General features: G+C 43.7%; 1 protein-coding gene across 2 annotated transcripts in view; it reads right to left on the bottom strand.

Moving 5' to 3' along the window:
* Positions 1 to 17,711, bottom strand: part of NADSYN1 (NAD synthetase 1) — a 253,280-nt gene that overhangs the window by 215,493 nt on the left and 20,076 nt on the right. For both annotated transcript variants that reach the window (XM_078684243.1, XM_078684244.1), the window contains exons 3-4: positions 7,671 to 7,787; positions 4,159 to 4,212 (exon numbers count right to left, since the gene is read on the bottom strand). In XM_078684243.1, the coding sequence (XP_078540369.1) occupies positions 4,159 to 4,212; positions 7,671 to 7,787 (171 nt within the window). The remainder of the gene's footprint in view (positions 1 to 4,158; positions 4,213 to 7,670; positions 7,788 to 17,711) is intronic.

Below are 17,711 nucleotides of genomic sequence, written 5' to 3'. Positions count from 1 at the left end.
GAAAGGATTCCTGCTAATCACAGTGCCCGTTATGTGCTGCAATTAACAGGAATCCTTTTAAAAAAGCCCACAATCAGCCCCAGCCGGGATCCGTTACAAATCTGCCGTAGGATCCAATACTGTGCATCTCTGCTGTTCCTGCTGCTGTCTGATAGCTGGGGAGGGGGTGGGGGGGACAGAGGGACATTTACTGAGGGAGTGGCAGGCCAGGACTCAGGAGGCCAGCCTGTAAACAAGAATTGCGTGGCTCACAAGTAAGTGTCAGTGAGATAGTGACAGAGTCAGCAGTTAAGTGTTAATCTAATTTGCATTAAATTAAGTGCTGCTTAGCGCGATCAGCTGCCTGCTGGTCAGTGTAGTTTTGCTCTTGTCACTGAGCATGCAGAACCTGGGGTTATGGCACTACAGTTCTTCTCTTCCAACAGATCTCAAGTTGAGTCAAATGGTACTGCTTTGTTAAAACCACCCTCTCCATGCTCGGTGGCACTCCTCGGGCATAACCAGACCCCCAAATTATTTCGTACCTACACAGAGCTGCAGTGCTGGATGACCAGGACAGTCAGGGATGAGGCCTGTCTCTCCAACACCTTTGAGGACACTCAGCCTTTGCAACAATCTCTGCCTTAGTGACTGCCACGTATTCATCTGTTAAAAGTTCTAAAACGGAGTGATTAAAATTATGATTTTTGTTTCTGAGAAGTTCTGAGATCTTTGTCTTTTATGGTTACATGTTTTTCTTTTTTTTTGCTCTGAGCGCGTAGGCCTCTATAGCATTCGTTTGAAAAATGCTTGTAATGATTTTCCCGGCTAAAGCAGCAGCATTTAAGAGATTCAGACTTTGGCTGTTTGTGTTTATGCACTCAAATGCCCAGACATCTGGCAGTGCAAGGACCCTCACAGATGAAGTGGAGGACTGTAAGGTTGCAGGAACATATCCTTTCAAGTAGCACCCTAAGGCACAATAAAATTCATGCTGCGCCTACAACCTCGAGCGGGCAGATTCAAAGCCGAATTTAAGGAGGTGTTGCTTTTGGCAGCTACAAGCGACAGCAACACCAGATCTGTAAATCCGTAGATTTACAAATAATGCAGTGCTAACTGCTTCGTGTTTAATGTTTCAAAGTACTGTAAAGAGGCAGGTGTTATTTTTACTTTATAAATTAACAAAACAGTGACTTGAGAATATGAGTACATAGCCAGCCCTGGTAAAACCATAATGTAATGGATACATTGAGTATACTGTCTGTGGCTTGCACCTTTCACATACAATAAATAACAGTTGTCGTTCATATTATTTTATCACATGGGTAACACAGAATCCCTAATAGCATATTTAATTATTGTCTGGTGCCTCTGGCATTAAGCTTCTAAGCACTTTTGGTATCACTATCAGCATTCTCCTATCGATCAGTGCATTATGATAGCTGTAGAGTGTGCACTCAGTTGCTAAGAACTGCAAGCATGTTATGTTATGTTAGATACATTTGTATTGTGCTTAGCTACTCAACAGAGTGTCCCGGCCCGTGCAAAGGTAAAGGCAGAAGGTACCAAAGAATCATCTAAAAGAGGAACGTTTTGAGCTTTTTTTTAAACATCGCATGGTCCTGGATGCTCCGGAGCGCCAAAGGTAGGGCATTCCAAGCCAGACTAGCTTTCCTGACTAGTGAGCAACCACCCAGCCTGTGACGATTGAATCTGGGGGTCTGCGACAAAAGTTGGGAAGAGAATCGCAGCTGTCTAGTTGGAGTGTAGAAGACAAATCTTTTCTGAAGATAGCATGCACACTGTACGGGTTTGTACTCTTCCATTTCTGGTGTTTTGCAGCAATTTTAAGACCGTAGACTTTTCCATTGCTCAAATGCATGCAATTTCAGATATTTATGTGTTCCCCTCGTCTTTATTGCTTGATTTTGCTTGTGAGAAGAGCAAACTAAAATACCCCCCAATTCGATTAGTACCTCATATGTATGAGAGTGAAGCTAGTAAGGCCTGCCTCCCTAGAAGAGGTCCTTTCATCCCTCCTTCTATCTATTAATCTCTCCACCCTTTAAGCCTTTCATCCAGTGTCCATTTCACCTGTCTATTCATGCTCCCATCCGTCGTTCTTTTCAATTAATCCATCCATTCTTCCTTTAGCATTCCATCCATCCATCCATCCATCCATTATTTCACCCACCTTTTATCAATCGCCCATCCTTTCACCCTTCCATCCTGGTTTCCATCCATCTCTTCAAACATTCATCCTTCAATCCATTCTTACGTGCACCCACCAATGCAAATATAACTTTACTCTTCCATCTCTCAAACCTTTCAACTAGGTATCCATCCTTTTATTGACCTCTCCTTGTCGCGGTTTCTTCCTTCATTTCATACTTCCTATATTTCATTCTTCCTTTCTGCCCTCCCTTTCCTTTTCCCTCTCTTATCCTCATTCTTCCTCCACGTGTTATTGTTTCTAACCTGTATTTAGAAAAGAACTACAGAAAGTTTTTATATAGTGCGAACTCAACCCAAAAGTATTGGTGCGCTTTACATGATTTATTATTATATATATTTGTTTTGTATGCATGGGGAGATTAATTGATTTTCCCAGTATTACAGGATGTTAAGCTGACCCGAGACTCACAACCCATCTCCTAAATCGACAGCTCGAGCATTAAGCCACAACCACAACCACAAGAGCGGAAGCATTTTCAATACTAAGCACAACTTGATGCAAAAAACAACCATTGACAAAGTTAATAGTCTTGGCTTCTTGTAGGTGTAATGTTACTTGTATTATATATTTGGATGCAATAACAGTAGCAGAAAAATATCAGTCGGGTGGCACACTGTGCTTAGCACATATTTTTTGCTAAATTGCTGTTAAGCCACACCATTAATTGCATCGGTTACACCCCTTTGAGAGATCCCCGAGTTTTTTCATCCCATTCCAAGCCCTAGTCTACGCCCACGGTCAGGTTCTTGGCGCATATAGCCTTGGCTGCAGCGCACAGAGACCTTACTCTGCCGCACACAGAGGAAAATAATTAGAGGGAACATTGGTTATGATAATCAAGTCTTTCTTATAACATTGTGATTTTTGTGCTTTTTGGTAAATGTACGTTCTCCCACAATTGCGGCACAACTCTACTAGCCATAATCCCCGTAGTATGCAAATAGGTTTGATGAAGATTCCCCAGAAAGCATGGGCCAAAACAAGCAGGAGTCTGCACCCTACACCCTATGTGTGTGGCCCAGACCTCTTCCACCCTAGAACAAACTGGCCTCAGCAGGCCAAGAGGCTACGCACGCTAGGGTGTGGCAACTGTACTGACGGCCAGTCCAGGTAACACAAAGCTAGGGAAATTGCTTGTGTCGAGTGTGGCGTGGCTTTAGGATTACAGGGTATGAAACATGCAAGAGAGGGCTGTTTGCATGTGAATAGGAGTGTGTGTGTATAGCGGCAGGCACGGGGCTAGCAGACTCTCCGTTTGAACTGTGCCCCGCCCCCATCGCCATGCTTTCAGTTTAGAAACTCCATGTTTTTCTGGCATTGTTCAGGCTAACAAAACAGAGAAGGGACTCTCCCGCTCCTCTGATGGACACGTCATCCAGGCAGCAGGGGTGGATGTCCTAGCACTAGATCTGTAGGTCTCTGCAAATAGACATCTTTGCACATTTATCGAGCAAAGCAGGAGGAGCGCACAGCTGACCCATCCTTGCTGCATACAATTACCATTACAATAAAGGGATTTAAGGTACAGGTGCAGGAGCGCCCTTGGAGACACGGAGCGGTTGCTATGGAGACGGCCGGATTGCTGCTGCTGAGCAGATGACATCACAAAGTAGGCAGGGAAACTTCATGGCTTGGCATAACAAAATCTTAGAAAATAGGTACCTCCATCTAGGTTACATGGCTAAGCGCACTACAGACAGATTGGGTAGACTAGTAGTTGGTGATGTGTGATTAAGATGCCATGTGAATTTCTGTAACTGAGCCACTATAGCAATAAAACAGAGATCGCCCATGGTAGGTCTCTCACTAATAGATACTGGCCATTCAACATTTACTGTCAATACATTAGGTTCACAATAGGCTGACTGCATCCAGATAACATTTGCATTATTCTTTTGTATGACAAAAAAGGTAAGCCGAAAGGCAGATGAAGCACCTACTTGTTTAGGAAGATCACTCTACAGTTGTACCGGACATTTCTGTGCATCACAGGCCTGTTGGAAAAGTTCAAGAGTGTCACATTAGATTACCTTTGATTACTTGCTCAAAAAAAGAAAACAGGAACAGAATCTTCACAAATATGACAGCAATATCATAGGAGATGTATACGAAGTGCACTTCTTTTGAACAACAACATACCTCTTCTATTTTCTTAGCAATACATGAGAAAATGATTAGATCCAAAAGAAATTACCAATTCCTTTGGGGAATCCCTGTTCATAGTCCATATGTTTGCCCACCCTAAGGGTTGCATATTTAAGGCCACCTAATGCTTGCCCAATCCACGAACAGGCAAGCCATCGGGTGGGAGATCCCTTCCCAGGAGAACTGAGAGCAAAGGACCATGGTTAGTCTCCAGAATCTCCAATATTACATATCTTCTGCCTTCGTCCTACCTCTATCACTATATGATCAGTGCTCTTCTGGTTCCTTACGGAGTAGAAGGCAGAAGTTACTGGGGAGTCAGACGTAATTCTGCCGTTCAAGGCCCTTGAGTTTCTGGCAGATGTTCCTTAAGAGGCAACTAACCTCACAGCAAAAGACCACAGGAGCTAATATAGCTACCACAAACAAAATGTTAAGGTGCTGCCCTCTTTATTACCTTCTACTATAGAACAAATAAACATCCTATCCTTAGTGTAGCTCTTCTCTATTTCTATTTCAGAATTCTCGGTGGCCTCGACGCTGGGTGCGAGCCTCTACTCTTCTCAGTCTCACAGGTCAATACTAGGACCACCCTGAAGATCGCGATCATTGGCTGCATGCACATTATACTCTGGGACACAGAATCAATGAACGTTACTTCACATGCGGAGAAGAAATCCACACATACAACGCAACATCCTGGAACATTTTCGACTCAACAACTTCCTCGTGTAAATGTCTGTTTGTTGAGGTGCGATGTGAGCAACACACGCGATTAGTAACAGCAAAAATGCTGTGAATCATCACTCATGTCTTAGTGACAATACATACAAGGTTTCATGAAGAAGTGTATATCTCAACTCCGCACGCCACCCTGGGTGGTGCTCTAATCATGCCAGGTCCTGATTCTACCACATATGGTGATGGGCCCAATTCGAGTAGGTCTCACCTTATGGGAGAGGTGCAGATTCAACAGAGTACCCTTCACCTAAACCTGTACTTGACCATCCTCAGGTTGCACCACACAAATAATGGGTTAGAAGAAGAAAGAGGGCTGTCCTCATATCCAGGTGGTGCTCTAATAATGCAGGATCCTGATTCTACCACATTAGGGGATGGACCCACCTCCAGTAGGTCTTGCTTATTTGGAGAGTTGCAGATTCAATAGATTGTCATGCACCTGAACCTGCACTGGACAGGTCCTCAGGTTGCACAACGCATATTATGGTTTGGAAGAAGAAAGCACATGCAGGAAGAGGGTTGTCCTCGTATAAAGGTGGCAGAAACCCTGTCCTACCTTACTCGATGAAAGGAACCCAATATATGATCCTCTCTACAGAGTAGGTTTAGCTCTATCAAAAACCAGGGATCCACCTAAACAAGGCCATCCAGACCTACTCTCACTCGTCCATTAGTTCAGTTTCAGCCGAATGGATGACGACCAGCCGCCTGAAACTGAACTCAGACAAGACGGAGGTCCTCATCCTGGGCTCCACGCCCTCCGCCTGGGACGACTCCTGGTGGCCCCCTGCCCTGGGCAGCGCACCCAAACCGACAGACCATGCACGCAACCTGGGCTTCATCCTGGACTCCTCCCTCTCCATGACCAGACAAGTCAACGCCGTCTCCTCGTCATGCTTCAACATCCTGCGCATGCTACGTAAGATCTTCCGGTGGATCCCCACCGAGACGAGGAAGACGGTCACCCAGGCCCTCGTCACCAGCCGACTGGACTACGGCAACGCCCTCTACGCCGGAACCACTGCCAAACTCCAGAAGAGACTCCAGCGGATCCAGAACGCCTCGGCGAGACTCATCCTCGACATCCCCCGACGCAGCCACATCTCCGGACACCTGAGAGATCTACACTGGCTCCCGGTCAACAAGAGAATCACCTTCCGTCTCCTCACCCACGCGCACAAAGCCCTACACGACCAAGGCCCGAGCTACCTCAACAACCGGATCAACTTCTACACTCCCAAGCGCCTCCTCAGATCAGCCAACCACGCCCTCGCCGCCGTCCCCCGCATCCGAAGAGCGACAACAGGAGGAAGATCCTTCTCCCACCTGGCCGCCAAGACCTGGAACTCCCTCCCGACCGACCTGCGCCTGACCCAAGACCACCTCGCCTTCAGGAAGAAGCTCAAGACCTGGCTGTTCGAGCAGTAGCGGCACCCCCCCCCCCCCCCCAGCGCCTTGAGACCCTACGGGTGAGTAGTGCGCTCTACAAATGACCTGATTGATTGATTGATTGATTATAGCATCATATTCATGTACATGTTCTTGCTTTCTCTTTGACCAATCTCAAGACTTTGGCAATTAACCAGGAAAACATTTCATGGTCTCTCATTGGTTGATTAACAGCGCATACGTTTCCCAACTACTCTCCTTATATTTAATGTCACCTTCTTGTCCCAGATATTAATTTATATACGGTAATTTTATTTATTAGGAATGGTGTATTTGCACAGTAATAATGTCTGGGCTTACGGCTACGTTTTCAGCTACATCACCTCCAAATACAGAATCGGGATTGTCCAACTATAGTGACAACTTGTGCATACTGAGCAGGCTTCAGAGTTAAATCATTGATTACTTTGATTAGGCCTAATAAGGCACTAATAATTCAGGTTAAACCAAAAGTAAAGATACTGGGGGGCAGAGAAGAAGCATGTCTGGACACGGGGTGCGGAACGATCGTGGATGGGCATAGACAGACTTGCCACAGATATGCCTTTGGGACACCAAAGATGCATTTCATTGCCAGGGCACCATTCTATGCCCAGTTTAATTGCAAAAGCCATCAGGTGAGTTTAGATCTTATAAAGGGCTAGCCTGATAAAACTGCCATAGCTATATCCTTCCAGGATAGTGGTGGAGACAATTCACTAAAATCAAAGCGGTTGGGTTGATTATCAGTCTGAGACAATACAACAATTTAACTCGTCCTGTCTCAGTATTTAACCTCTCCCCATGAAAAGAACCTCCCTACAAACTTTATAGAGTTTAACAAAAGTCTAAAATAAAATAACAACTTCACAAACAGTGATTGTACTAGCCTAGTGTTGTAGCAATGTTTGAACAAACACTTTCGGAGACGTTTGCCCAAATCTAGACTTGAGTGCTAAACTCACTCCTTGGTTCATGAGTATCGTATTGATCTAAATAAACATTTATGAACTGTTGGCAGTCTGCCATCTGAGGGATGATGGCTTGGAATTAATTTCAAACTAGCTAAAAAACTTACAGTGTGGGTACAAGTAATAACTAGTATTCATCTGAAACACCAAAGACACAAGACACTTACATGCCCACATCGCAGATTATGTTTTGGGTGACAGGCATTTCCAGGAGCTTGGCCAGGACTTGGAATGAATGTAGAAGGGTATCACTTTCGTAATAGTGATCAGCGCAACCATAACCACTATAAGAAGAAGACAAAAATAGTCAAACTTGAACTTCAAAAGAAAATTGCACCTCCGAGAATCTACAGTCACCAGCAATAGTTGGATTGCAAACATTGGTTAATGCATTTAAATCACGCACAAAAGTACACTGGAATTTTTTTTAATTCAGAGCAACTTCTCCAAGAATGGGATCATTATCCTAAGATGCATGAACCTTTAACCGCACGCAAGTTGTACAAAGTCACAAATCATACTGGCCATTTAAGTCAAGCCATGCAGGTAAAGCATGGTGGTACCACACAAGAAACCAAAGAATTGACCCTCACTTGCTGGATTAAATCTCCCTGAATGCCAGGACCATTTATTTTTATTTTGTATTAATAAACTCCAGTTTGGGAAATTTGGTTTGAAAAACAAAAAAACTATGCTGAGTAAGCTTAATAAACATGGCGCCCATTTGACAAAGCTTCAGTGCCTTCAACTGTGCTGGGAACAGAGTTGCCAGCCAGCCTGCCTGGGATCTTTTAGTATGGTGAGAAGTATGGAGTACGGGGAGCTGTGGACATTCCTACATGTACTTGGCAGACTGGCAGCTGGCCATCAACACCTTAAATAAATCCCTAAGGGTTATATTTTCAGGTAGATAATTCCGTAGTCCTGGAGTTTGGAAGAGGAACAACTTTTGTTTTTCATGTGTTCTAAATTTTCAGGAGTAGGGGGGAAATCAGCTTCTCCGATTGCTTTTGCATCCTTTGATTCATAGTTTGCCTTTTAGGTACCGGATATGCGTAACAACTTGTGTGAGTGGCAGTCCTGAGGGGAATAACTTATAGTTATCTAGTGGCATTGTCCACTACCACTACAATAAACCTGTTCCCAGATGCAGTTGGAGGGTCAAGGGGACCAACAATATAAATCCCTACCCTCTCAAAGGGAGGCCCAACCACTAGAAGTGGAAATAAGGGAACCATTTGTTGTCCACCTGCCTTACCACTGGCCTGATATGTGACATAGGAGCGACAAAACGCCACCACTTTACAGACATCTGGGGCCAATAAAAATGGAAAACCAACCTGTCCCAGGTTGTTTGTTTGTGCCAGATGGCCAGCTATGGAGATGTTACGGGCCAGGGTCAGAATGTACTCTTTGCACACTTGATGGACCACCACTTTCCTTGATGACCCTGGATTGGGGTCCCTGGCCTCAGAGCACAGAAGCTCCTCTTCCCAGTAGACTCTGTGGGTATCACTGGCATCTCCCTCCTCTTCTTCCATAGCAGCTTGCTGCCCAAGGCCTTCAAGAGTACAGCACAACTTTTGCCCTTGGAACTTTTGCCCCCTGGTGGGTTGCCCTGCACTAAGATGTTCTGCTAGGTCAGTCGCCTACCTTCAGCTACAGTCCCTTCTTCATCAACTAGGGCATCTCCCTCAGGAGAACTCTCACCTTTATCCTGTGGCCTCTTAGTAGCTGCCTTAACAGACTTCTTGTCCTTTCTCTTGCTTTGGAATGCCTAGTACATTATTTCAGGCTGCAGGTTCCCGTGACTTCCTTGATGTGTTGCTTGTGCTCTAGTGGTAAAACAAACACACACACACACAATTTCTGCCACCATAGTTATACTGGCACATGTATACTTCAGAGCCTCTACTCCATTCCTATTGTTTTTAGGCCTTTGACTACACTTCTCCAAGATTGGTGGTAAGACAGACAATGCTTCAATACGCACACCACCCAGGAATTCTAAAGTAGCCTCAGAGTATCCTCTGGCCTCTCCAGAGTACACTCCCATCCTCACTCCTATGTTAGCCAACCTTTTGGATTGACCACCACAGGGGAACTCTTTTGGAGCATTCTGGATCTTCTTCCTTGTGCCCTTACTGGTGACAGTCATCATCATCAAAATCTTTATTCGGCTATTAAAATCAAACAGCCATAAAAGCACACACAATATAGTACAGTTAAAAAAGTTTTAGCATGTTTTTAAAAATACCAAAAACTAAGAGCATTCAATTCTAGTTTATAGCACATTGCTTTTTCTTGCATTAATCAATTTAAAAATAAGCAAGGCAGCATTGTAGAACGTCAATGGATTCGCTAATGTAACTAGAAATGTAATTGCAATTTTATGGGACCTAATTTTATGGATAACAAACAGGGGCTTCAGATAAAAAAAATCTAAAATTACAGTAAAACTGGTGACAGTCAAAGAATGTCCCAGAGGCCTTTATACGATTCACATCCCTACCTTGGTAACCCCTACCCTTGACTAGTGGGGCTAACCCTACCGAGAAGACCATTGGGGGCCTTTAGAGAACTCCTATTTAATCTTTGTTGTTGCTCACCTCCTTCAACTGCTGGTAAGTCTGAGCACTCTTCTTGTGGTCACTCCACGATGGGTCTTCTTGGTCACCCTAGTACTGACTTACTTGTCAGCTATCTTGCACAGCTCTATGGGAGAGGCCAACTTGGAGTCCACCAAATGCTGATGCAGTTCCTTTGTGTACAATCAGACAAAAAGTGCTCTTATATAATTAAATTATTCAGCTCATCCTAAGCGTCCACCTCATTGCCTTTTATCCAGCCTTCTAGTGCTATTAATGAGGAGTCTATGAAATCCACCCATGTCTGGTTTTGACCTTATGGGTGTCCCTAAACTTCACTCTGTATTCTTCTGTGCTGAGTCCAACACCTATGAGGGTTTTCCTTCATGTGCTTGTAGAACTCAGCGTCTTACTCAGTAAGGGTTAGAAGTCTGTCTCTGACCTTCACTGAGAATTACTTACACAACAGACGGCGCCATTGCTCATGTGCTACCCTACTCATTTTGCAGGCCCGCTCAAAGGCTGCAAACCAATTATCAATGGTATCATCATCACTAAACTTGGGGCTATCCATTTGGGGATCTGAGGGTCAAAGGTTTCCTCTTTTTCCCTATTAAAATTGCTGTCACTATTATCTTTGGGCCTTAAGCCCATCTTGTCTCCCTACTTTCAGCTCAAGATGTTCTCCAGGGAGAGTAGATCAAGCTCTTCATCAAAGGTTCCTACCACCTTTCCAGTACGGGGTCTGCTAGAGTGACTTCTGTCACTTCCCACTGTTGAAGGTGGTCTAGGAAAGAGTTGTAATGTTAGTTCTTCACCTTCTACCCCATCATCTTCAATTTGGACTAGGGCATATTTCTCACCCCTTCAAGGGTCTTCTTCTGAAGAATGGCCCTTCCTCTCTAACTTCTCCTGTTCAAAAGAGCTGATGGCTCTTTCAAGTTCCTCCTTTTTGGTAGTTGCCTTATAAGCAATACCCTTTAACTTGCACAGATCTCTAAGATCAATGCCCTTCAGAGCTCGGATGACTGGCATGTCAAGATTTTGGACAGCCTCTATTGTGCCTAACTTTTATTTGAAAGATGGAATCATTTTAAAACTCTGAAAAACTTTTAAACCCTTTAATCTAACTTTCTAAACTGTGCTACTTTAACTTTAGGAATGGGGGTCTACACATGGCCCAATGGAAAAAAATTACGAAAAAATGTCAACAAATAATTTGAATCTAAAAGTCAATAGTGAATTTCTTGAGCAAAATTAATTTATAACCATCTGGTACTGTGAAATACAAGCTCAGGATAACACCGCTGTTAACACCAATATAGGAAAGTGGAGTATTATGTGGTGATCCCAGTTAGGCCTCACCATGTAATACCCCAAAGATGGTCCTTGGATCCACAATCATCAATCCTTGGCTCAAAGAGCAGTCAGTGTTTACTAGAGAAACATGTGTTTAGCATTTCAGAATACCAACATGGATGATAAGTAACTGACACGACTCAATGAGAATCCGACACCAATTAATCAAAAATAAAGCAAATTTTTATAAGAATTAAGACTTCAAAACAAATACAATTGCATACATATAACTGAAGTTATGAGTTTTAGAACAAATCATAAACCAATGCAATTCAATGCTGTGTACTTTACCATTGCAGTCAATGGGAAAACGGTACTAGTGACAATCAGTCACTTTCAGGTTGAGATAAGTGGCACCCATGGAGGGGTAAGGTGCTGCAGGTTCCAGTACCAATTCACAACAGTCAATTCAAATGTTCCTGGCCAGAGAGGACCAGGTGCAGAGTTGTCCTGGCTGTCCTTGGTGCTGAAGCTGGAGCCACAGGATACCTGGGTTTACTGCTTAGAAGGTGCAGAGGAGAATACAGATGCAAAAGGTCAACTACGGGGCCACTAATGTGGTCAATGAAGGTGTTGCGTGACTTCCTTTTGTCATAGGGTGTGGTATTCGGAATGGTCACCAACAAGTCGATGCCTCGGAGGGTCCATTGCCAGCGATAATTGTGTTCGGTATGTTGTTCTCCCCTGCGGTGAGCAGGGGACTAGTGCCACTAGTTCAAGGGAGCCTGGAGTTGCCTTTGGCTCTCAAAGGGTCCCTCTGCCTGGGAGAGGGACTCTTTGGTTTAGGACTAGTCTCAGTCGAACAGTTCCAGGAGTGCTGTCACTGGTGCAGAGTATCCTACCTCTGGCTTGTGTAGCTCCTGTTGTCGCAGACCCGGATCTCTTCTTTGTCCTTTGTAGTAGTCTTCACAGATCTGAGGTTCTGGTGTCAGGGGTGTACCTTAAAGCCTGGATTTAGTGGTGTTAGGGGAGTGGGTGCAAGTGTGCAATGGGCTACTTGCTCCAGCAGATAATCCACCCCAGAGGTGACCACAAACAGGGGTGTGTGTCACCATTACTACCCAGAATTCTCTATTCTGCCACTTCTAAAAATGGTGGAAACCTACCTCGCCTGTACAGACCAGGCAGCCGAAACTAGGGCTATGGCTAGCCTTTGGGGGGTGTTCGCCCGCTATCTTACTAATTTTCCTACCTGCCGTATCAAATGATCCTGGGAGTCAGCCTACATGCATATCAGAAGAGTTGCCTTGATGTGCCACTACACTAGTCATCCTGTCAGGGATAGATGTGTACACACTGCCTGGCAGGAGATCAGATCCCTTGTTGTGTGGCGTTTTAGGCTCCGATTGAAATTTCCCGATTCATGCCCGTATATATGTACAATTCTCGTTGCCCTTATTTAGGCATAGAAATCAAGCCCTTATTTAGGCATAGCCCATGCAACCCAAATACAGGCATGGCTACTTCCATCCATTCACCAAACGTCACAACGATTTCTTGGAAAACCAGCTTAAGCCGTTAGGTAACTTCCCTTGCTTGAATATTGATTTCTCCAAGAACTCAGTTACTTTACAATGAACAACTATTCCCCAGGGGTTCATTTATGACGTTCATATGCCCGGCTTTAAGTCAAACATCGTATTCCTAAACATCTTCAATGTATAAATATACCTTCACTTGCTATGGCAAAGCACGTTGGTTCGGAGCAGTTCGAAGACCTACTTGCCCGACGCAGCTTGCTACAGCAAGTGCCGAAGGAAGCCAACTCTCCAGCTGAAGCACTGATCAGGACGCTGACCTCCTCTGCTGAGAAACACAGCTCCAGTGTTTCCGGCTCCCCTTGCGGGGTGTTGGGAAATAGAGTCCCCGAGACAGACGGCCACATGCATCAACGTTGCCGTTTGCGATTTCTTAATTGCGAAAATTAAGGAATCGCAATTAAGAAATCGCAAACGGCTATGCATCAAAAAATCTCAATTTATTTTGCGATTTCTTATTTTTCCTTAATTGCGATTCACATTTTGCTAATCGCAATTAAGGAATCCCGTTCCACTGATTCCTATGGGCCTAGAGGCCCATAGGAATGAATAGGAAGCCATTCTCATTTTGCGATTCGCAATTAAGGAATCGCAAAATGAGAATGCTATTTCAAGGGTGCAGGGGGGGGGGTCCAAAGGACCCCCCCTGCACCCTTAAAATTTAACTTTAAGAACATTTTTGTGTGCAAAATGAAACTTTCAAAAATGCACTTTTGTGCATTTTTGAAAGTTTTTGAAAATTACCATGAAGTTCAACTTCATGGTAATTTACCTCTTCCTATTTGCGAATTCGCAAAAAAAAATGATCATGCATTGCATTTAAGAAATCACAAATTGCGATTTCTTAAATGCAATCGCAATTTAAGAAACCGCAACATAATTGCGATTCCTTCAATTGCGAAAAAATTAAAAAAATTATGCATCCAAAAAAGGAAATTGCAATTGAATTTTGCGAGTCGCACCGTTTGAGAATGCAATTCCCTTTGATGCATGTGGGCAAGAGATACCAGACCTCCTTCATTCTAACAAGGTTTGGAGCTGATTAGAACCTAGAGAAACCTTTGGTAGATGCTTGGCAAAAACTAAACCTATGCTAAACAATACTTACTTCTTCCCTTGTACTAGGCTTAGGTTAGGTACATTGGGGTAGGCGTATTTTAGAAGCACCAGTTGTGTATTTTAGTCTGTGTTATTTATGAATGTATTTTTATGGCTTAGAAACCATACAATGCTATTACAGTATTATTTTATAATACTATTCTCGCTGTACGCATTATACTTTGCATTCTGCATAACGATTGTAGCAGTTCACCTCTCTTGCATGAGAAAGAAGACTGTTCAATAAACCCTTTTTATTGAAAACGCCTGTCCCTCTATTTCTCTGCAACTACGCCCGTCCCTCTATTTCTCTGCAACTCTGTTGAAACGAAGCATGCACGATTAACTGAGTGAAATACTTATCTATTGTTTCTACGCCTCTGAAGATATTTTCCAGTCCTAGGGAAACAAAGTTGTCATGTTTATGCGGTTGTCAGAAACTAATCCCTTCTTGTGTATTCGAGAAAGTTTCTAGTGACCTCTGAGCTAGCTAGCACTCACAATTAAGTTTAGTATATTTGATAGAGACCTAGTTGACATAAATCCTACGTCATATCTATAGGATATATTATTCCAATGCGCAGAGCCTATTGGGAATATCGGAAGTACACTACATCCTGTCTAGGCGGTGATAGCTACAGGCTGCCAGCCAGAGCATAGGACAAGCTGGGGCAACCAGGTGGGCAACCTCTAAAATTGACACATCAACCTGAACACTTGAATTGTGTCAGGGATGAGGGGGCATGCTGTTTGATACCAAACTTGAAGATATTCAGTGGTACCATCATGGAGCCAGCAACCTCGGTATGTCCCGGTACCAGCCTATGTTATCCAATGGACCGCTGAGCACGAACAGTAGTACTTAATGGAAAAGGCCACTATGGGCACATATAAACTTGCATTTATATGTCCACACTTTTAATATACTGTTTTCTGATTCCTGGGCTGCGGAGGTCTACCTTAGAGGTGGCTGGCACATAATAAAGTTTGTGCTTTTGACCTTGCCACACATGGTGAGGGCAAAGTCAAGTTGAAGCAGCTTGCACTGTTCCTGCAGTCTGTAATGGCAGGCCTGCGGTCATCTGTTTACTTGGGTCACTCAGGGTGGCATAAATAGTGCTTTAGGCCCTGGGGACCCCTTTAACACCCATGTCCTGGGTACCACTTTACTAGATACTTATAAGGGGGTGAAAGTCCTTGCCAATCTGATGAACAAATTTGGTACAGAGTGTTTAGGGAGAGAGCACTGGCATTGGGTCCTAGTCAGCAGGCTCCAATGCACTTTCAAAGTCCTAATCATCAGCACTAGGGCAAAAAGTGTCGGGATGACCAATCAAACAAGCATTGGAAATGCAATAGGTCTCGCATTAGAAAAGTTGGAGCTATTAGTCTTGTAAATGTAATAATTTTTTAATTTATGTTTATGTTATTATAATAGCAAATGTATTAATTTTGTTATTGTAAATGCCAATATTTATAGAATTTGCAAATGTGACACCTATAACATTATTAAAGCTACATGTTTAGTATTCCCCTGACTTACATGTATTGATATGACAAATCTTAATGGCTTATACATTTTATAAGTAATTATTAATTAGATAATAATTTTTGTAATGTATAATGGCACTACATTTAAAAAAAAAAATTGTGAGAAGATTGTGTTGCGTATTTTATAATTTTTTAAAATCAAGATTAAAAGTGTAATATTATTTTTTTTTTACTTTTGTAAGAAAGCTTTAAACACTGATACATTGCATTTTTGCTGAGAACTGGGTAGAGTGAGGGTGTGAGGGTGGTAGAGTGTGGGAGGTAGAGTGGTATAGTGAGGGCGGTAGATAGAGTGAGGGTGATAGATAGTGTAATTATGTGGTCTGTAATTATGAGGCACTGAGTGGTATTAGGAGTGTATGTTGCGTTGAGCGCAGTGTAAATATGTAGCATATAAATATGTGTAGGGTAATTATGTGGCGTGTAATTATGTGACACTGACTGGTATTTGGGTTGTATGTTGCATTGAGTGCAGTGTAATTATGTGGTGTGTAACTATGTGGTAGTGAGTGATATTTTGAGTGTATGTTGCGTTGAGCGCAGTGTAAATACGTAGCATAAAATGTTGTTGCACTGAGTGGGTGTTGTAGTGTATGTTGCATTGAGTGCAGTGTAATTATGTGGCGTGTAATTATATGACACTGAGTGCTATTTGGAGGGTATTTTGCGTTGAGCGCAGTGTAATTATGTAGCATTAATTATGTGGCACTGTGTGTTATTATGAGGAGTGTATGTTGTATTCAGTAGAGTGTAATTGTGGGGCGTCTAATTATGTGGCACTTCGGAGTGTATGTTGCATTGAGCGCAGTGTAATTATGTAGCATATAATAATGTGGCACTGAGTGGTATTGTGTGGAGTGTATGTTGTATTCAGTAGAGTGTAATTGTGTGGCATGTAATTATGTGGCACTGAGTGGTATTGTTTGGAGTGTATGTTCCATTAAGTGCAGTGTAATTATGTAGCATATAATTATGTGGCACTGAGTGTGTGAGGGTGCAGGGTGTGTGAGGGTGCAGGGTGTGTGAGGGTGCAGAGTGTGTGGGCGCAGTGTGTGAGGCCTAAAGTAATTTGAGGGTGCAGTGTGTGTGTGGGCTAAAGTAGTGATAGGGTGCAGTGTGTGTGTGGCCTAAAGTAGTGTGAGGGCGCAGTGTGTGTGGCCTAAAGTAGTGTGTGGGCTCAGTGTGTGTGTCATAAAGTAGTGTGAGTACGAGTGAGGACGATTTCCAAGCCTGGTAGAGGAATGTTGGCTCGGTCATATTCCACAGCAGGCGCCCCAGCCAGGCTGGTGGTAGGACACCAGCAGATGCAATATTTAGCAATCAGACAGTGTCAGAGAGGAAACGGACAGTCGTGTGACATTCCCACACAGTGATTCAGGGGCTGAGACGGGATTACAGTTTAAACCCGATAGTTCCAACCACGAGACAGCAAAGACGCCCCTCAAGCCCCCATTAGTTTCTTAGACACTTGTCAAAATCACCCCCTGCCCCATCCACACCCACTGAACCGACGCCCCACAAAGCACTTTTTCCAATTATACTTTCTCATCCTTTTCACTGAGCCCTGCCCTGTGAATGACGTGCGAGCACCCGCCAGAAACGCTTAATCATGCAAAATGGTTGCAAGAACACAAAGCTTTTGAGTGTCTTTGAACTCAACAGCACGTGACACCGAGCTACCTGCAGCCCCCGCGGTGCAGAGGTGGGGATTCTTTGTACAGCTACTAGTTTAGCCACCTAAAGGTCCCCTCAAACATCGCAGCCACAATGGTTATGCTGGAAATGTAGGCCTACAGTTTAATGCGAAAAGAGACACTACAAGTCCCAGAATACAACATGCTCATCACCCAACAGCTAGGACAGAGCGAAGGAGTCGCAGGGCTCGAGGTATCTTGATAGTACAGAGACCTACACTTGAGCACAGACAGGAAAATGTGCAGGCGGGGGCGCAGGCACTCAGCACTGATACTGGGAACATTCTAGAAAAACAAGCAATGTTGTTGGTTAATTTTTATGCTAATTACCATTAATATGGCATACATTAATAATTGTCTAGTTTGCCAATATAAAGATA

Source organism: Lissotriton helveticus, chromosome 3_2 (genome assembly GCF_964261635.1).
Source record: "Lissotriton helveticus chromosome 3_2, aLisHel1.1, whole genome shotgun sequence".
NCBI classification, from domain to species: Eukaryota; Metazoa; Chordata; class Amphibia; order Caudata; family Salamandridae; genus Lissotriton; species Lissotriton helveticus.
The sequence above is the reverse complement of the archived record's forward strand: the minus strand, read 5'-3'. Positions and strand labels throughout refer to the sequence as shown.